The sequence below is a fragment of the Mesoplodon bidens genome (genome assembly GCF_964165515.1).
Source record: "Mesoplodon bidens genome assembly, chromosome: 15".
NCBI lineage: Eukaryota > Metazoa > Chordata > Mammalia > Artiodactyla > Ziphiidae > Mesoplodon > Mesoplodon bidens.
Window position 1 is genome coordinate 35,843,262 of NC_138171.1, and position 21,512 is coordinate 35,864,773.

General features: G+C 48.2%; 1 protein-coding gene across 1 annotated transcript in view; it reads left to right on the top strand.

The window, feature by feature from the left end:
• Window positions 1-21,512, top strand: part of COL26A1 (collagen type XXVI alpha 1 chain) — a gene marked incomplete at its 5' end in the record, with an annotated part of 177,846 nt that overhangs the window by 32,429 nt on the left and 123,905 nt on the right. Inside the window, one exon of the mRNA XM_081257567.1 lies at window positions 12,579-12,701. Within this exon, the coding sequence (XP_081113693.1) occupies window positions 12,579-12,701 (123 nt within the window). The remainder of the gene's footprint in view (window positions 1-12,578; window positions 12,702-21,512) is intronic.

Sequence of the window (21,512 nt, forward strand, 5' to 3'; positions counted from 1 at the left end):
ATTTATATCCCAAGGATCCTAAAACCCCAAACCAAGGAGCTGGTCAAGCCAGAGCAGTCTGACCCTCACAGACCCAGATATAGTCTCTGAAACTGTCCATCATCTAGTGGAGAAAAAAAATGCAGATACCATTGGGTAAAGAGCAAAGTCTTCCTTTGTCCTGGAAAAGATAGAGCTAGTTCAGGATCATGATTATATTTCCATTATGAAGTACAATCAACGTAAGTGCTCAGTAAACATTACTCATCCCCGCAATGAGTCAGCAAGGTGCTGTGCATTTGTTCTGGACCTGCCGATGGTCCTCGGTGTCCACTGGGGCACCAGGATGCATTTGGTCAGTGAGTGACCTCTGCGGAAAGCGGAGCTTTCTTGTGTCCAAGATCAGGACAGGATCTAGCAGTGTCTTTCTCAAAGACACAGTCCTTCATGGTCTTTCTCAAGTGCACCATCTCTCAAAACCACCTACTGCCTCAGATTCTGTGAGGACGGGCCCCAGGAGTACGCATGTGTAACAGGTTTCCGGGTGATGCTGAGGAAGGAAGGTGACCCTATCCACTTGAAGGAAGTTGGAAGCTAAAGCAGGAGTAAGAGTAACGTTTACTGAGCACTTACGATGTGCCAGGTTCAGGGGTTCTCATGAAAAGTGCTGGTCACGGGACCACTAAAGTGCTTAGCCAGAGAGCATCTCAGCACGTGGTCCCCCCAAACGTGGGCCGGAACGCTGACCCCATGCAACGCCTTTGGCCCCATCTTTTCACAACTTGTGGCAAAATGCTCAAAACCACATGGTCTGTTCGGCCAAATCATATACTCCCTTAGCTGCCCTCCTCTGAATGGGAAATTCAACCCCTAAGTAGCTGATGTTCTGTGCAAGGCTCTTTCCAGCCTCCTCTCAGTGGGGGGAGGCCTCAGGAATTCTCAGCTGTGGAAGGTGCTAGAGGATGAATGCAGACAATAATTAAGTGGGAGGAAGCCCAGAGGCTGCCTGTGGCACAGCCGTGCTCCCCGGGGCCTGCCGGCTCTCCAGCCCCCCACACACGCAAATGTGCATTCGCCCTCCAAGCCTCCGTGCGTGCGGGACCCCGGAGTCTGTGCCATCGCCCTCCTCTTTTACAGAAGCATTTGGTCACTTGCCGCGGGGCTTTCGGATCAACATCCTTTACCTCTAAAAGTCAGTGACCTTAAATGTACTTAAATTCCTCCCCAGTGTTGCCTTGAAACGGACCGTTCCAGTAAAAACGCCTGTGAGGAGATGCAGGCAAATTGATCTGCTTATCCAAACACTCCTACTGGTTTTTGTGCCCTGAAAACCCATCAGGCCTTAGTGTAACATACACTCAGTTATCCTTACATAAACAAAACCCTCACTCCGGACAGTGGTTTAGGTGGATGAGAGATGAGAGATGGAGAGCAACGTCAGCCGTAGAGACACTTTGTTGGGAGACAGTGCGTAGTGGTCCATGGGTTGGCCCCGTTTGGATCCAGGTGGTAAAGACCATTTCAGGGGGCTTCCGCAGGGCCTCGGCTGGTCCCTTCATGGTCTGTGCCCATTTATCCCAAATGGGCTCAGCCTCTGCACCCACCCCCACCCCCCCCGCCATCAGAGGGTCCTTCTGGAACCCCACTGACCAGGTTCCCCTCTCATTTAAAAATCTTCCAAGTCTTGGGAATTCCCTAGCAGTCCAGTGGTTAGGACTCGGCGCTTTCACTCTGGCGGCCTGGGTTCGATCCCTAGTCGGGGAACTAAGAGCCCGCAAGCCGCACAGTGCAGCCAAAAAACCCCCCAAATCTTCCATGTCTTACCTCCTCTTTTCCAATAGGGTGAGTCTCCATGCTCTTTGAGGGTCAATTGTGTATCTTCACCCTCCATCCACCGAGTGGGTGTCCTGCCTCTGCTCACCGTTCCCCTCCCAGGACAGGGCGCCCACTACAAACGTGCGGGCAGCTCGTTGCACCCATGGCCCACCCTCTGGAAACAGGTACCTCCCCAGCCTGAGTGGAATTCTGCCTACTGGTGGATGTCGTGTTCTGACCCGACTCCGGGCCCTCTGCGGCCCCACGAGCAAGTGTTGTCTAGCTCCCCTGCACTTATCTTGGTGGGGGGGAGAGCTGGCCTCCCAGAGCTGCTTCCCGCCACCACGGCCCTCAGCTTATTTCTGCTCAGTATATCTGAACGCTCCATTGTCAACAGGCCTCCGCTGCTGGAGAGGGCAGATGTGGACCCGAGGGGCATGGGGCCTTCCCCTCCACGTCACCAAATCTTGGGCTTCTGACCTGTCCTCCTCCCATGGACACTCACTGCTCTGCAGGCCAACCTTCCCCTCCTCCCAGCCCTGGTGTCTCCTGCTCAGGGGACAGCGGTCGCAGCCCTCTCCTCCCAGCGCACTGGGTCTCAGTTTGTTCCTTTTCCTGTTGGGGCTCATGGCAGACACCAGGTGGAGTCTCCAGGAAGCAGATTCTGAGATGCGGTCCAAGAGGGAAGACGTGTATTGGGGGCGCCTCTTAAGATTGATGCCCTTGGAAGGGAGGGGCAGAAGCAGGAGTTAGAAGAAGTTGAGCTTTGATGTGGACCCAGTGACAACTACCATTGACCTCCCGGGGACCCTGCACCTACAATGGCCCTTCGAGTCATTCCTGAGGTCCATATGACTGAGCCTTTCATCTTATGCAGGGACCAGACACTGGACGGGGCCCCAGGAAGAGCCGGCCCTTGGGCAAGGTGGTCCTGGGCAGCTGAGGTCTAAAGACCCTTCACTGAGGGGGATCTGGGTGGCATGGCCCAGGGTCCACCATATGTGGGCCAGTGCAGAGGCGAGCAGGGATGTTCTCGACGTTCTTCTGCTATTAAGACGGCCTGAGATTGCCTTTGCTTTCTGGAGGCTGCACACACCTCTGACTCACGGCGAACTTATTGTTGGCGAGAACCACTGCGCCCATCTGGGGCCTGTCCGCTGGGTTGGGGGCTGCAGTGCAGGACTCCACATTTGCCTGGTCATGTTTCATCTTGTTAGATTTGGCTCTTTGCTCTGGGCTGGGGAGCTCTAGCTTGGATCCTGACCCCCTCCCAAGACCCAGGCCCTGCATCTGCCAGCTCCTGGTCTTCCGCGGTTTCTCTCAGCAGCCCCGCTGCCTTCATCATGGTCTGTGGCACAGCCCTCTCCTGGCAGCACGTCCCCAGGTGGACAGACCACCGTATGCCGAGACCCACGCACTTAGGGTGAGCTCTAAGTCAATTCGGCAGGGTAGTCAGGGGTCTAAGGGCTGGGCTTGAATCTGGGTTGTCTGTTGACTTGTTGGGTGGCCTTGGATGTGCCTCGGTTTCCTTACCTGGAAAACTGGCATAACAGCAGTTCTGACCACCCAGGATTGTGTGAGGCTGAATGGAGGTCTGATTTAGGTAACCGCAGGGAAGAGGGGGCAGGGGACAGGGCAGGGGCCTTGGAGCCCACCCTGTGAGCCCTGCTGTGGCCTGAACTGCCCTCAACAGTTGTCCCAGTGGTTTCACACATGAGGTGGGGCCATCCCCTCTGCTTGCTGTTTTGCATGTGGGGTGGTCCCCTGAGGGAAACGGCTCGTAAGGGCCTGCCAGGGGATGCTGTATTTGCTGTCTAACTCTCTGCTGTTCTCACTGGCAAGGTGGATACAGCCTGGGGTTTGGAATCAGAAGGCTGATCTTCAAGACCTAAGATAAAAGGTATAAACTTCCAGCTACAAGATAAACGAATCTCAGGGATAAAATGTACAGTATGGGGAATATAGTCAATGATATTGTAAAAACTTTGTATGGTGACGGACGGTAACTAGACTTATCGTGGTGATCATTTTGTGATGTATAGAAATATTGAACCACTGTGTTGTACACCTGGAACTAACATAGTGTTGTAGGTCAGTTATACTTCAATTCCAAAAAAAAAGAAAAGAACCTAAACTGATCACTTATCACTGTGTGACCTCGAGTCTCCCCTGCAGTCTGGGGTTCCTTCTTTGTAGAATTCCTACCTGAGACTTGTTGAGAAGATTAAACAAGGTCACGTATGTGTGTGAGTTGACTAGGGCAGCCATAACAAAGTACCACACAGGGGACAGCTGAAACAACAGAAGTTAATTTCCTTAAAGTTCTGGAGGCTGGAAGTCCAAGATCAAGGTGCTGACAAGGGTGCTTTCTCTTGAGGCCTCTCAGATGGCCACCTTCTCCCTGTGCTCACATTCGAATCCAAACTTCCTCTTTGTTTTTTTTTTTTTTTTTTTTTTTGCAGTACACGGGCCTCTCTCACTGTTGTGGCCTCTCCTGTTGCGGAGCACAGGCTCCGGACGCGCAGGCTCAGCGGCCATGGCTCATGGGCCCAGCTGCTCCGTGGCATGTGGGATCTTCCCGGACTGGGGCACAAACCCGTGTTCCCTGCATCGGCAGGTGGACTCTCAACCACTGCGCCACCAGGGAAGCCCCCAAACTTCCTCTTCTTATGACACCAGTCCTATTGGATTAGAACCCACCCTAAGGCCCTCACTTTAATTCTCTCTGTAAAGACCCTATCTCCAAATACAGTCAGATTTTGAGGTAATTGGGGTTAGGGCTTCAGTGTATGAATTTGTGTGTGAGGGGGACACAATTCAGCCTATAACAGTATGTGAAACTGCTTTGCCAACCATAAAACGGGTCTTGGGGTACTGGGCCTGACTCTGCCCACAGAAGAGGGTCTCTGTATGGTAAGGATCCTGGCAGGCTGATTCTGTTTGCTCCAGAGTTGTTCTTCCTATCCCTGGAAGGGGCTGGGAGCTGGCTCCTCTGCCTGCATCTCTCAGGGAGCCAGTCCAGGCCCTGTGGGCTCTTTGTCATGGGTGTGGCCTCAGCATCATCTGAATTGCCTATCCACTTGGCCATGGCCTTTAGGTTGCAAACCTCATTTCTCACAGAGTTTCTTGAGCCAAGCTGGCAGGCAACCCCACTGGAATTGGCCTCTGTAGGGGTCAGGCAGGTGTGGTCAGGTAATAGAACAGTGAGGGCCAGGTGGAGAGGGGCCTGACACAGGACACCCCCAACCTTGAGGTGGGTGGCTGCAGCCACATGAGCAAACCCCACGGTGCTAAGCCCAAGAAGCAGTTTTTGGTAAGAGAGTGAGTGAATGTGGATGGGAAAAGGTCCCTCTGGGATGCAGGGCTTGGGGTCAGATGAGCACACCTTTATGGGGCCTGCCCTGAGCCTGCTGTCCTCCGGAGCTTGTGGTCTTCAGGTGTGATGAGGGTTAAGATAGAGGCATGCAGGGGGCCCTGTGGAGCAGGGGGTCAGGGTGGGCTTCTAGGAGGGGACAGAGCCTGAATGGAGACAGGTAGGGTAAGAGTTGGCTGAGTGAAAGAAGGTGGGATGGCATGCCAGGGAGGACAAAGTAACAGCGTAAATGGCAAGATGGAGCGTGGTGGGAGGTGACAACAAGGAGGTGGGTGGGAACCGTGGAGGATGGGGAGCTAGGAAAGGGTTTCCAGAGGCCGGGTGACCCGGCCAGATTTGTGGTTTAGGGCGCGCCCTCTGGTGGCACCTCGAGGAGACTGCAGGGAAACAGGACGGATGCTGGCCGACCAGCAGGGGCCTGGCTGTGGGAATCAGGACTAAGGGACCAGGGCTGGGATGCAGGCAGGACTTGCCTGACGTGGGGGCTGATCAGCTGTGGAGAGTAAGGGAGGGAAAATGTGGCTTCTGTGGCGACTTGCCCCGGGCGGTTCTGGGTCAGGGGACCGGGAACTTACTGGTGCTGGTCACCAAGATGGAGCGAGAAGGGGTTGGATAGCGATGGTCTCCGTAGTGGATGGATTGAAATAGTGTGTCCTGAGGTGTTCCATGGGCTATGAGGATGTGTGTCCAGGCAAGTGGAGCACATATGTTGGGGTTCAAGAGGAAGCACTGAGGTGATGCCACACTGGGGTGGAGCAGAGCATGGGACAGTGACATGGGGGCAGACTGGGTGGTCCTCGTGGGGAGGGAGATCACTGTCAAAGCCCTCGGGCTTGGTTCAGGCTCAGGGTCCTGGGGGTGGAGGGGAAGGGGAGATCAGGTCCCAAAGCAAAGCTCAGATAGAACTGGGGCTCATGGGCCGGTGCAGGAGGGGGCCCCAGGGTTAAGGGGAGAAGGGCTGGTGTGGTTGCATCCCCCGGGTGAAATAGATGGGTTGGTTAGTTATGTTCAGAGGAGGGCATGGGCTGGCGGTGTCCTGAAGACCCCTCCATTCCATCATGACATGATTTCCTGAAAGCACTTAGCACTTGTTTTCCCAAAGGACTCTAAATTAAGGATTTCACGGCTTGGCCAAGCCACAGAGCCAGACACGTAGCGTGGCAAAAGCTGCTGTAGGAGCAGCCCCCAGGCCTGGTGGCGCAGGGCCAAGTCAGCTTCTCTTCCCCATCAGGGAGCGGGCCTGTCCTCATAAGACGGACCTGGAGGGGAGCAGCTCCGTCCCCAAGGCTGGGAGTGAGTTTCCCATCCTGGACCCTCCACGAGAGCTCAGCTGAGGAGGGTGGGGGGGGAGATGATGAAGGGAGGTCGCTGAGATGATGCCCCCAAAGAAAGCCAGTCCTGCCCCATCCTGATGAAGGCTGCTGAGGCCACCCTTACTTCTTAGGCAGTTTGAAGACCAGCCGTGCCACTCCCAAAATCTCTGCCCCTGGGCCAGTCCTTCCAGTAGGGTCACAGAAGGGATGTACTTCTCCTGCCAAGCCTGTCTCTGGGTGGAGTCATCCTGTAGCCCTTACAGCCTTGTTGACCCATCACTGTGCACCCACCATGGTCAGGGGTGGCGGTGGTGGTGTGATGCCACCCACAAAACAGGAGACATAGATATGATACTCAGGAGATGGGGATCCTAAGGGGGACCCCATATGGGAGCAGAGTGCCTGACACCAAGATTCCCGGGAACTGCGGATGCCTGGAGATGAATGGGGTTTAGAATTCCATCTGAAAAGGCCCGGAGCCCTCTTTCCTTGTCTCTTGCCTGCCTTCTTCATTGTTTTTGGCCAGGTTTTAATTTTGAGAAGCCATTTACAGCCCGTTAAAAGATCAAATGTCTGGAGATGATGAATCAAGGCATTTGAAAATGTTTTCCAGTTCATAGCTCATTTCCCTATAGAAAGCTCTGACCCAGAGGTGGCTGGACTCTGTCTGTTCCAGATCGCCAGCGGCAGATCTCAGGGTGGAGCATTGTCCTTGGATTGGACAGCAGTTCATCCCGAGGAGACTCATGCTGAATGCCCAAGGTGGTACTGATACTCCCTGGTAGAGATGGAGGAGGGGTCCAGGCCCAGTTTCCCTGAGTAACTAGCAGAGGCAGTGGTTTTAATTGTACAGGTGGGACCCTACTGGCCGCCTGGGCAGGAAGGCTGGATTCCCTTCCCAGCTCTGCCTCTGATTTGAGCCATGGGCAGTGACGTTTCATCTCTCAGTACTTCTTTTCCCATCTGCAAAATAGGAAGGACAGTCCTTACACTTGTATGAACGTTGTGGGGTTTCAGTAGCCAGCTAATCAATCATGACACCTTGGGGTAGGTAGTGCCACATGGATCTGCTCATTTAGTCCTCACAATAACCTTGAGAGATAGAATTTTTTTATTTAACTGAGGCTCAGAGAGGGAACATCACTTTGCTCAAGTCACACAGCAGACTGGTGGCAGAACCAGGTCTCCTGATGCCTTTGGGGAGAGGGATCAACTTTTGATTACTTTTTCATGTTCTTTCATGGTATTTTTGACTGTGCCAATATATTCTCCTAGAAAATTGTCCAGTTGTCAAGATTTTGAAAAATGTTGATGTAAGATCAGACATAATATTTATTTACAATTTCTAATCTCTATGGGGATTTTTTTCTTGTTCTTAATGTCTTCTTATGTCTTTTGTTTGTTACTCATTAAAAATTGTCTAGGTTTTGTCTATTTGATTTTTTTTAGACCTGTGTTTGACTTTGTTGATTCACTTTTGGAAGTAATCTATTTCATTAATTTCTTTTTAACAAATTTCTATTTATTTTTGGCTGCATTGGGTCTTCGTTGCTGCACGCGGGCTTTCTCTAGTTGTGGCGGGGGGGGCTACTCTTGGTTGCGGTGCGTGGACTTCTCATTGTGGTGGCTTCTCTTGTTGCGGAGCATGGGCTCTAGGTGCGTGGGCTTCAGTAGTTGCAGCACGTGGGCTCAGTAGTTGTGGCTTGAGGGCTCTAGAGCACAGGCTTAGTAGTTGTGGTGCACGGGCTTAGTTGCTCCACAGCATGTGGGATCTTCCCCGACCAGGGAGCAAACCCATGTCCCCTGCATTGGGGGTGGATTCTTAACCACTGCACCACCAGGGAAGCCCTATTTCATTAATTTCTGCTTCCATCTTTGTTAAATCCTTTCTTCTCCTTTCTAATTTCATTGTCTTCTAATTATTGTGTTTTCTTTGCTACTTTCTTGCTTTTCTAGCATTCTGTTGGGTTAATCAAATCTTTGTTTTACTTCTTTCTTTCATGGTTTGTCAGTTTTATGTCCTCTTCCTACACTCTCTAGTATTTATCTTAAAATTAAAAAATTTTTTTAAATTAAAAAATTTAATTGTATATTTATCTACTGCACCTAAAGTTGCACAGTTTCTATATCCTTTCCTTAAACAAGACAAAAATCTCAGCAAATATTAGTTCCTTCTGTCCCCTCTTTGCCATTGTCCATATTTAGATCACCTTGGATTTTAGATCTAGGCTGTTTTTAAATCTTATTATTGTTTCTTTGTTTGTAACTGCTCCTCATATTTAATATATTCCTCCTATGCTCTCCTATGTCCATTAGTTTGTTGGAATACATCCTCTAGTAATTCTTTCAGAAAAGGTGACTGGTAAACTTTCTGAGTTCTTGTGCATCTGAAAATGTCTTTATTTTGCCTTCACCTTTGAAGAAGAGTTTGTTCAGGTATAGAATTCTGGGTTCTAAATATTTCCCCTCAAAACTTTGAAGCAGTTGTGTCACTATATTCTTGATTCTGATATTGCTCATAAGAAATCTAATTTCAGTTTATTGTAGGTGATTTGTTTTTTCTTTTCTTTCTTCAGTGTTTAGTATTTTCTCTTCATTCTGAGTGTTCTGAAATTTCACCGCAATATGTTTGTCTTTGTTCATCTTGCTTAGCACTCAGTGGGCCCTTCTGAATTAAGAATTCATGTCTTTTACAAATATCATAGGTTATCACTTATGTGTGGAATCTAAAAACATGATACAAATGAACTTATTTACAAAACAGAAATAGACTGACAGACATAGAAAACAAACATACGGTTGCCAAAGGGGAAAGGTGGGGGGAGGGATAAATTAGGAATCTGGGATTAATAGATACACATTACAATATATAAAATAGATAAACAACAAGAACCTACTGTATAGCACAGGGAACTATACTCAGTATCTTGTAATAACCTATAATGGAAAAGAATCTGAAAAAGAATATGTATATATAACTGAATCACTTTGCTATATACCTGAAACATTGTAAATCAACTATATCTCAATTAAAAAATAAACATTATTCACACACACACAAAAGAATTCAGGTCTTTCTTCAGCTCTGGGAAATATTCTTTATTATCGTTTTAAGTCTATACTTCCCTGTGCTCTCTCTGATCTCCCCTTCCAGGGCTACTAATAGATGTATCCTGGAATTTGGTCTGTCCTCCAGGTACCTCACCTTTTCTCACACATTTTCCATCTCTATGTCCCTTTGCAGTATATCCTTGGAAAGTTCATGGCTCAGATTTCCAGCTCATCAGCTGATTCCTTAGCTTTGTCTGTTCTGTGTTTTCAGCCCATCTGTCGAGCCTTTTTATTTTCACAGTCATACATTTCATTTCTAACATATCTAATTTTTTGATTTCATAGTATTTCTTATGAGTGAAAAATCCTCTCTCTTTAAGGACTTTAATTGTGCTTGAAAAAACTGTCTCCATTATTTGCTTCATTAATTGTTTTTTCTTGAAGTGTGATTTATTATCTGTTGAGCCAGTGCCTTTCTTTCAGGGTATTGGCCTTTTTTCTTAAATAATTTGAAATTCTTGGCATTTGGGTTTTTCCATCAGCTTGTCTCTTTCTCTGTTCACTGCTGCTTGCCTCTTGGAGGGTTGGTGGTATAGGATAAAGAATGTGCAAGAATTCAGTTGTCTGACCTTGAGAGGGTCCCTGTTTCTTCTGAGGGTCATCAACCTTTGAGGCACCCATCCTGACCACACCTGCCACAAAACAAGTGAGTTCAATGCCTGATTCTTGACACCAGCAGGGATAGGGATCCTGGTCCTACCTGTCTGGCTCCTTCTACCATGGTCCTTTGACAGTCACCTCTGCTGCTCCTATGTTGCACCCACCTTGAGCCCCCATCTTCCCTGTGTGTTTTGGACTGTGCTTCCTCCTTCAGTTTATTCCCATGTGCTTTTCAGTCTCTCAAGGATTCCTCAAAATATCTGGCCCACTGCTTTTTGTTTTCCAGTGCTGTTAGGGACTTATTTTTACTTTATTTGTATTTTCTGCTTTATTGAGCTCCGACTGACAAATTTAAAAAGTGTTTATTCAAGTTGTACAACTTGAGTTTTTTGGTTTAAAACATGATGATTTAATTGCATATACATCGTGAAATGATTACCATGGATTATTAACACTTCTGTCATCTCACATAGCTACCTTTTCTATGTGTGTGGTAGGAACACTTAAGATCTATTCTCTTAGCAAATTTCAAGTATACAATATGGTATTATGAACTATAATCACTACATACAGATCTAATCTGTACATTAGATCCCCAGAACTTATTCATCTTATAACTGGAAGTTTGTATCCTTTGACCAACATCTCCCCATCTCTCCCATTCCTCCTCGCCTGGCAACCACTATTCTACTCTCTGGTTCTGTGAGTTTGACATTTTCAGACTCCACTTATAAGTGAGACCATACAGATTTCTCTTTCTTTGTCTGACTTACTCACTGAGCACAATGTCCTCTAGGTTCACCCATGTTGTCACAAATGGTAGGATTACCTTCTTTTTTATGGTTGAATAATTGTATTCCATTGTACGTATACATTACATTTTCTTTATCCATTTATCTGTATATGGACACTTAGGTTGTTTCCATCTTGGCTGTTGTGAATAGTGCTGCAATGAACGTGGAGGTGCAGATATCTCTTTGGGATACTGATTTTGTTTCCTTTGGATAGATACCCAGAATTGAGATTCCTGGATCATATGGTAGTTCTATTTTTAATTCTTTGAGGAACCTACCATAATGACTGCACCAATTTACATTCCTACCAATACTGTACCAGGGTCCCCTTTTCTCCACACCTTCAACAATTCTTGTTGTCTCATGTCTTTTTGATAATAACCATCCTGACAAGTGTGAGGTGATATCTTATTTTGATTTGCACTTCCCTGATGATTAGTGATGTTGAGCACCTTTTCATATACCTGTCAGCCATCTATATGTATTCTTTGGAAAAATGTCTATTCAGACTTTTTGGCCATTTTTATTGGATTATTATTACTATTTTTTTTGCTATTGAGTTTTATGAGTTCCTTATATATTTTGGATATCAATCCTTATCAGATAGTTTGCAAAAATCCCAAAGCTCCCACAAAGGCATTTTTGTTCGAGAATGGCTGCCAAATTATTGTTACTGAAGGGTATTGAGTAAGGGACCTCCTCTCCCACCATCTTGCTGATGTCACAGTGGGGACTTATTTTTAGATTTTCAATATCTAGGATCTGGAGATGGGAGGGGGAGGTGTCTGCCATCTTGATCCAATCACCATATTGTTTGCACATGTCCCCTCTTCCCTGCTGCAGGCCCCAGCTCAGGCCTCCTCAGCTCTTACACACTGCACCAGAGGGGCTTTTCTAAAATCAGACCCATCTGAGTCATTCCCCACCGCGCCCCACCCCCCCAGTCCTTCAGTGGCTCCCCACCAGTTCATAAGACCCACCTCTGGCAGGTTCCCCGCCTCTTCCTTTCTCCTGGCTACTCCCCTTCCTCCAGCCTTCAGGCCACGCCTAGTGGAACGCTGGTCCCAGGGCAGCTGCAGTCCGTCTCGCCAACGTGCCCTTGCTCACCCTGCTCTCTCCTCTGTGAACTGTCCCCCCTCATTGCCCCCACACTTTGGGTCTGCTGACTCTGACCTTTCAGTTCTCAGCTGATTGGCCTTTCTTAGGACCTGGGTTGGGGGCCCTGCTGGGTTCCCATAGTTGCCTGTGCTCATCCTGTGGCTGTTCCTATGACCCAGCGTTCCCGTGTGTTCTCTTCATCTCGCCGACCGTCTTCCCCTCCAGGGTGGGATTTCCTGGCAGGGGGACAGCCTTTATCACTGATTTCGCACGGAGTGTTTGAAGACTGAAATGATGCTGGGGCTTGATGGCTAGGGGGTGTGGGTACTCTCCCTTCCCCTTAGACTGGTACGCAGGGTCTCAGTGGGCCCCTTACCCAGGAGCACTGTCCCTCAGGCTTGTGGAGGGGCCCCTCCTTGGCCCACACGGCCTTCTGATCCACAGTCGGCATCTCAGGAACAGGCAGGACTGACCTGACTGTTGTTCTCCCCACAGGCACTGGTGCCATCACACGGTGACACGGACGGTGTCCTGCCAGGTGCAGAACGGCTCAGAGACAGTGGTCCAGCGCGTGTACCAGAGCTGCCGGTGGCCCGGGCCCTGCGCCAACCTCGTGAGGTAAAGGCCGCGGGGCTGACCAGCTCTGCCTTGCCTTTCTGTTCCCTTGGATGAATCCAAACCTCGCACAGCTGCTGGGATAGGGGGGTTGACTCTCGGAAACAGAGTCGGACACGCATTTATGGAGCACCTTCTGTGTACGGGGCATGGGGGGTGTGCGTGCGCAAAGATGAAAGGGACATGCTTCCCACACAGAAGAGTCCTCACAATCCAGTGGGTATTTGATGAGCAGAAGGGCCAGGTGAGGCCCCCTCACACACGACCCCACAAGCCCCGCCTCTCAAGACCCGCCCCCTCATAGGCCCGCCCCCTCAAGCCCTGCCCCCTCATAGCCCCGCCCACCTCACGCCCCGCCCCGTTCACAGTCTTGCTCCTCTCGCCAGTGCCTTCCTCTCCCAGCCCTCAGCAGCTCCTCGGTGTTCACAGGGAGAGCTCTGAATGAATGACCAGACTTTCTGGGTCTCTGCGACCCCACCTTGCAGTGCCTCATTGTCCTCTCCCCTTCCAGGCCCTGCTCCAGCTCCAGGGACTGGCTTCCCTTACGCCCTCACCCCCACACCTCTCCAGCCCCGCGTTTCTGCCTCAAAGACCCTTCCTCATCTCTGCCTGGGACCACCCTCCTCAATCTCCAAATCCCTTTCCCTTCTGTGTTAAGAGAGCACTTTGTGCCCTCCACTGAAAGGACTTACTGCATGAGGTCTGTTATTAGGCAAGGTTCTCCAGAGAAACAGAACCAATAGAATAAGTGTGTGTGTGTGTGTGTGTGTGTGTGTGTTGGATAGATATATAGGAGATGGAGAGATTTTTAAGGAATTGGCTCATGTGGTGGTAGAGGTTGGCGCATCCAAAAGCTGCAGGATAGGCTAATGGGCCGGAGACCCAGAGAAGAACTGATGTTTCAGAAGGAATCAGAAGGCAATCAGATGACAGAATATACTCTTCCTCAGGGGAAGTCAGTCTTTTTCTGAAAGCCTTCACCTGATTGGATGAGGCCCACCACATTATGGAGGGTCATCTCTTTACTCAAAGTTTACCGCCTTGATGTTAATCTCATCTAAAGAAATACTTTCAGGGCTTCCCTGGTGGCGCAGTGGTTGGGAGTCCGCCTGCCGATTCAGGGGACATGGGTTCGTGCCCCGGTCTGGGAGGATCCCACGTGCCGCGGAGCGGCTGGGCCCGTGAGCCATGGCTGCTGGGCCTGCGCGTCCGGAGCCTGTGCTCCGCGGCGGGAGAGGCGACAACAGTGAGAGGCCCGCATACCGCAAAAAAAAAAAAAAAAAAGAAATACTTTCATGGCAACATCCATCTGCATTTGACCAAATATCTGGATACTGTCGTTCAACCAAGTTGACACATAAAATTAACCATCAGAGGGTCATCATGAGTTGGATATGTTTTCATCACCAGAGATGGAGTATGAGCCCATGAGTCAGGGCCTGTGCCCACACAGTGCTGTCCCCTATAGGGCTCACCATGGAGCTGACACCAGAATCAGCCTGCAGCATGAATTAGTGGGACCCACAAATGTGGCAGAGAGTCTGGTCCTGGGCCAGAATTATTATTGTTTGTTTTTATTATGAAGATAGTGATACATACTCACTGCAGAAAAAGTTCAAACATTTGGTAATAACTGAATAGGTAAAAAATGAGCATTCTTTCCTCTCCCAATGCCACCTCCATAATCCTATTATTAATATGTCATTCCAGACTTTTTTCTCCACTTATATGTATATATGTAAATATATTTTCTTTTTTTAATTTATGTTTTATTGAAGTATAGTTGAATTACAATGTTGTGTTAATTACTACTGTACAGCAAAGTGACTCAGTTATACACATATATACATTCTTTTCATATTCTTTTCCATTATGGTTTATCACAGGATATTGAATATAGTTCCCTGTGCTATACAGTAGGACCTTGTTGTTTATCCATTCTATATATACCAGTTTGTATCTGCTAATCCCAAGCTCCCAATCCCCTCCCCACCACCCTTGGCAACCACCAGTCTCTTCTCTATGTCCCTGATTATAAATGTATTTTCTTAAACAAATACTAAATGATGTTATTTTGTTCTACAACTTGCTTTTCCCCCAGAAAAATATTTTGAAATATATTCCCATAGAGCCACCTCATTTTTAACAGCTGTGTAGTATTCCACTGTAGAAAAGCATCATCATTTATTTCCCATGTCCTCAATTGATGGATATTTAAGTGGTTTCCTAGTTTAGCCATTCCAGACCATGCTTCAATTGCATCATTATATATATTTTAATACTTTTACAAGTGTTTTTTAAAAAAATATTTATTTATTTATTTGGTTGCACTGGTTCTTAGTTGCGGCAGACAGGCTCCTTAGTTGCAGCTTGTGGGCTCCTCAGTTGCAGCATGCATTTGGGATCTAGTTCCCTGACCAGGGATTGAACCTGGACCCCCTGCATTGGGAGTGCGGAGTCTTAACCACTGGACCACCAAGGAAGTCCCTACAAGTGTTTTTTTGTTTTTTTTTTTTCAAACTTTTTTTGGGGGAACAATTTTAGATTTACATAAGTGTTGCAAAAAATAGTAAACAGAGTTTCTGCATAACTTTTCCTTTCACCCAGCTTCCCTGTCTTAGTCCGTTTGGGCTGCTATATCAAACCACCGTAGACTGGGTGGCTTAAACAACAGACATTTATTTCTCACAGTTCTGGAGGCTGAGAAGTCCAAGATCAAGGTGCTGGCAGATTCATTGTCTGGAGAGAGCTCATTTCTTGGTTCACAGACAGCCCTCTTCTCAATGTATCTTCACATGGCAGAGGAGATGAGGGAGTTCCCTGGGGTCTCTTTTATAAGGGCACTAATCCCGTTCATGAGGGCTCCACCCTCATGACCTAATCACCTCCCAAAGTCCCCATCTCCAAATATCATTACACTGGGGATTAAGTTTTAACATATGAATTTAGTGGGGTGACACAAATATTGAGTCTATAGCATACCCCTAAGATTAATATCTTCTGGGACTTCCCTGGCAGTCCAGTGGTTAGGACTTTGCCTTCCAATGCAGGGGGTGCGGGTTCGATCCCCGGTTGGGGAGCTAAGATCCCACATGCCTTGTGGCCAAAACACCAGGACATAAAACAGTAGCAATATTGTAACAAATTCAATAAAGACTTTAAAAATGGTCCACATCAAAAAAAATCTTAAAAAAGAGATTAATATCTTCTATAACCATAGTACAATTATCCAAGCCAAGAAATTAACAACAATGCAATACTATAAACTAAGACCTTATTCAAATTTTACCAACTGTCCCACTAATATCCTTTTTCTGGGTTTTTTTTTTCCCCATTTTTCATTTAAGTTGTCATATCTCCTTAGTCTCCTCTAATCTGGGGCCATTTCTTAGTCTTACTTTGTCTTTCACGACCTTAACACTTGTGAATGTACTGGCCAGTTATTTGATGGAGGTTATGCATTTTTGGCAAGGAGACTGTAAAAGGCATGTTGTACCTTTCTCAGGGCATCATATTAAGAGGTACATCAATCAATACTGGTGATGTTAACTTTGATCACTTGATTAAGGTGGTGTCTGCCAGGTTTCTCCACTGTTGTGTAATTATTTCTCCCTTTTTCATTTATAAGTATCTTGTGGGGAGATATCTGAGTCTAGACAAACGTCCTGTTCCTCATCCTACTTTCACCCAGTAATTTTAGCATCCATTGGTGATTCTTGCTTGCCATAATTATTATTATGGTGTTGGCCAAATAGTGATTTTCTATTTTCATCATTTTTTAGTAGTAGAGGTTCTTAACTTGGGGTCCGCATGGTACACAAGTGTTTTTATATACTCATCCTGCAGGAAGAATGGCTAAGTAAATGGATATGTCCATTAAAAAATTGAAGGCAAAGGACTGCTTTTATTTTATTTTATTTTAAAATTATTTATTTATTTATATTTTATTTTTGGCAGTGTTGGGTCTTTGTTGCTACGTGCGGGCTCTCTCTAGTTGTGGCAAGTGGGGGCTACTTTTCCTTGCAGTGTGCAGGCCTCTCATTGCAATGACTTCTCTTGTTGCGGAGCACGGGCTCTAGGCACGCAGGCTCAGTAGTGGTGGCGCACAGAGTTAGTTGCTCCACGGCATGTGGGAACGTTCCTAGACCAGGGATCGAACCCGTGTCCCATGCATTGGCAGGCGGATTGTTAATCACTGTGCCATCAGGGAAGTCCCTAAAGGACTGCTTTTAAATGCTGTGCTAGAGGGATGGCCAGTGGATCCATAATGAAGAAAAGATGCTGACCCCCTTTCCTTTTCAGCAGAGGGCTCAGAGACACTGCCCCTTTCCCTCCCTCCCTCATTTCCCAGGAGCCGAATTCCAAGAACCTCCTGCCTTTCTCATCATCAGGGAGGGTCAGATGACCAGGTCACCACCTCCTGATCCTGGGAGCATCTTCTGAGAAGGGTCTTTGGAGTCTGGTCTCTAAGTGGACCTGACAGTGTGGATCCTGCTCAGTGTTGGAGTGGCTGCCCTGCCCTTCAAACAGCGAAGCTGCTGGTTGGTCCCAGAATTCAGGCCACTGAGAAGCAAGGCTATGCCTGTCTCACAGTTCCAACCCCACCAGTCTCGCTTTTTGCAAGTGGGGAGCCAAGCTTGGAAGTGGCTCTTTACAAGACATGGGATTTGACTTCAGCAAACTCATATTGTCTTTGGAGTTGAGGCACACGGAGAGTTTATGCCTCGACTTTAGCCACAGTCCCATGTGTTGGGTGCACCCCACGGTCAGCTCCCAAGATGGAAGCAAAAAAGAGCACGTAAGCATGTGCGCACACACACACGTGCCATTGTATTGTATTTGGGTTTAGAGAATGAACTGTCGGGATTCCCTTTACTGAAAAACCTTGGAAGGAAGGGAACAGTGGGCTGGCTTTCTTAATGTCAAAATTACAGCTTGAGGTTTTTATATTTTCTAAATACAATAAGGCACCTTTAAGAAAAGCCAAACGAGCTGAGTACTGAATTACTGACCTCAACTGAAAAAATGTTAAATGATCATTAATTTTCACAACTTCCCTTTGCTTTATGACTAAGAAATTACAGGAATAATGTTTCAGAAGCATCAGGGTCTTGTCTTTGGGGTGGGTGTTTACAGGCCTTTCAGGGAGGCCTCTCCCTCTCCTTGGCATCAGGAGCTGAGAACAGAATGTTCAATCAGGGCAGACGTGCATTTGTCACGAGCCTTCCCTCTGCCTTCAAAACTTAGCCAGCAGGAACTTTGTTAAGGAAAACTTAATTCCCATTCTTTCAAGGAATTCTGTATTTCTGATGTAATTGTCATTTCTACTTCTGTTATTATTTGTTAAGGAAGGAGGGGTTACCCCACTTTTCTTCCTCACCAGTAACACATATCTGAGTTAGAACTGCGGTGTACCCCCTTTGTGGTCTCCGGCTGCTGGCTGGGCAGGAGGGTGGTGGGTGGTGCTCCCTGGTGACCTGGGGTATCGCGTGAATCCTGCTTTCAGGTCCCAGTTCTGCTGGTTTCACATACGATGCATTGTTTTTGTAGCAGCCACCTCACTTGTGTCCCCACGTCCCTCCTATCCCCCTCCAGTTCCTTCTGGCAGATCATGGCACGACCCTACTCCAAATCTTCCAGAAGCTTCCATCTCACCTAAAAGTCCACACCTCTCTCTGCGGCCAACCAAGGTCTCATGTGACATGGACCCTGTTCTCTTCCTGACCCCATGGTCTTTCATGGGCTGCCTCGCTTCTTGGGCTCCGGTCACACAGACCTTGCTGGCCTGGAGGCTTCATCCCTTTTCGGAGCTTCACATTTGCTTGTCCTTTTGCCTCGACTGCTTTCACCCCGAGAAACTGGAAAAGCTAGATATCCTTACGTGATTCAGTTCTCTGCTCCAGCGTCTGTCTTACCTCAGTCCCCATAATTCTCCAGCCTTTATCCCACTTAATCTTTTTTTAAAATTTATTTATTTTATTTATTTTTAGCTGCGTTGACTCTTTGTTGCTGCACATGGGCTTCCCCTAGTTGCGGCGAGTGGGGGCCACTCCTCGTTGCGGTGCACGGGCCTCTCATTGCGGGAGCTTCTCTCGTGGCAGAGCCCGGGCTCCAGGCGCACGGGCCTAGTAGTCGTGGCATGTGGGCTCAGCAGTTGTGACACACGGGCTCAGTAGTTGTGGCATGCGGGCTCTAGAGCACAGGCTCCACGGCATGGGGGATCTTCCCGGACCAGGGCTCAAACCCGTGTCCCCTGCATTGGCAGGCGGATTCTCAACCACCGCACCACCAGGGAAGGCCTATCCTGCTTAATCTTATTCTTAGTATTTGTCACTCTCTGACCCACAGTGTTCATCCTGTGGTCAGCCTGGTCATCGTCTGCCTGGCCCTCTAGCCTGGGGGCTGGGGGAGGGTGGGGGCTGTCTTACTCCCTTCTGTATCCCCAGTGCCTAGCGTTCAGGGGCTCAAGAAGCCTTGAAAAAGCCTTACCGAATTGATGGTTCTATGTCGGGAGGGTGAAATGAGATAAAGTTGTCAGAACACTTTGAAATCGTGCACAGCCAGTGCGTGATGGTGAGCTGTGACTACAGATCTTTATGGAGCAAAGTTCTTGTCTTCTAAACTGGTCTGCAAACTTGCGATGAGGACATGGAGGCTCAGAGAGGCAAAATGACTTGCTCAAGGTCACAAGGAGAGTCACAGGGACTGGGTTGGGTTTGATGCTGGCCCATCAAGCAGGCCCCATTGGGATGCTCCTGAGGTTTCAAGGCCCAGCTCCCTTTAACCCCAAATGAACATTTGTAGACCTCCTCCTGTATACAGGCCCCGAGGCTCCCAGAAGAGTGTGGGTGAGAACACAGACCAGTTCCTGACTTGGAGAGATGACTGTGGGCCTGGGGAGGGGAACACTAGTCAGAGCACCACAGTAACAAGTGCACAGTTATGTCTGTCCCTGGTGCTGTGTGGAGACTGAGTGGGGCCCAGACCCCCGGGGAGAGCTTTCCTGAGCTGGGGCATCCTGTGAGGGGAGTTTTCCGAGGTAAGAAAGAGCTCCAGGGACTGCCCTGGTGGTCCAGGGGTTAAGACTCCACACTTCCAATGCAGGGGCAGGGAGCATGGGTTCGATCCCTGGTCTGGGAACTAAGATCCCACATGCCACGTGGTGTGGCCAAAAAATAAAGACAAAGCTCCAGACTGTATGGCCCTGTCTCAGGGAGATTATTGTTTCTTAGCCTCATTTTTTTTTTTTTTTTTTTTTTTTTTTTTTTGCGGTAGGCGGGCCTCTCACTGTTGTGGCCTCTCCCGTTGCGGAGCACAGGCTCCCGATGCGCAGGCTCAGCGGCCATGGCTCACGGGCCCAGCCGTTCCGCGGCATGTGGGATCTTCCCGGACCGGGGCACGAACCCGTGTCCCCTGCATCGGCAGGCGGACTCTCAACCGCTGCGCCACCAGGGAAGCCCAGCCTCATTTTTTAAAGCATATTTTTACAGTTTTCTTAAGAGTCTGCATGCTGCAAAAGTCTGTGTGCTGGGCTGATTACCCAGAGCAGAGCCTCAGGGTGGGAGGAGCTTGGGAGGTCCCTGGGAGCCCTTTGAGGCAGAGACTGTGTCTTATGCATGTTTTCCCGTGTCTCACAATACCTTGGGCTGAAAACAATAGATGACATTGCTAAAAGAGGCTTCGATAACAGGAGCCTATTAATCTCACAACGATCTGGAAGAGCTGCTTCCGTTTGGGCCGATGATACGCTCAAGATCTCGGCCTCCTTTATCTTCCTCTCTGCTAGCCCCTGTGTGTCTGCCACATGGTTCCCCAAGATTATAGAAGGGCGGCAGCAGCTCCAGGCATCACGTCTCATATAACAGTGTCCCAAAAAAGGAGGAAAGGGGATTTGGCATCATTTTTTCCTATCAGAGAGGATTGTCTTTTCCAGAACCTTCAGCTGATTCCCCTGATGTTTCATTGGCCCGGATTTGTCCTCTCAGCCTGGGTTTCCCTGCCTCTAAAATGGGAGTGATAGAGTGCTCCTTAAGAGGTTGTTGGAGGATGGTTTGAAGTTCAGTGGGGAAAGTCCTGCACAGACCCTGGCTTGTAAGAAGTGCTCTGGGAATGCAACCTGAGGCCGGGCCATGACTCAGCTAAGAACAAAAACAGACTCACAGATAGAGAGAACAGACTCGTGGTTGCCAACGGGGAAGGGGAGTAGGGGAGGGCAGGAATGGGAGTTTGGGATTAGCAGAGGCAAACTATTATGTATAGGATGGATAAACAACAAGGTCCTACTGTATAGCACAGGGAACTATATTCAATATCCTGTGACAAACCATAATGGAGAAGAATATGAAAAAGAGTACATATATATATATGTATAACTGATTCATTTTGCTATACAGCAGAAATTAACACAACATTGTAAATCAACTATACTTCAATAAAATTTAAAAAAATAAATAAAGAAGCAGATCCCAGGAAAACCACCCCAAGGCAGCTCCCAGCAGGTAGTTTGGGCCTGGGTGTGCTCTGAGCTTGCATTTCTCATTCTGAGGTTAGGGTGACAAACCCCAGCTGAACCCCCATAGCCACCTTGTGCTGTATTCTCTTGTTTATAATCCTGGCTACTCAGCTGTGTCTTGCCATATTTCAATCCGTTGTTCCCTTCATTTCTGGAAACATTTTGGATGCTTTTATTTGAGTTCACACAGAATTTTGCACAGAAAACAAGATGGCGCATGACTGTGGCGTGATCAGTGGCAGATTGCCTCTCCCAATTCTCCATTTCATCCTCCATCTTACCATCCCTTTGATCTCTAGGAC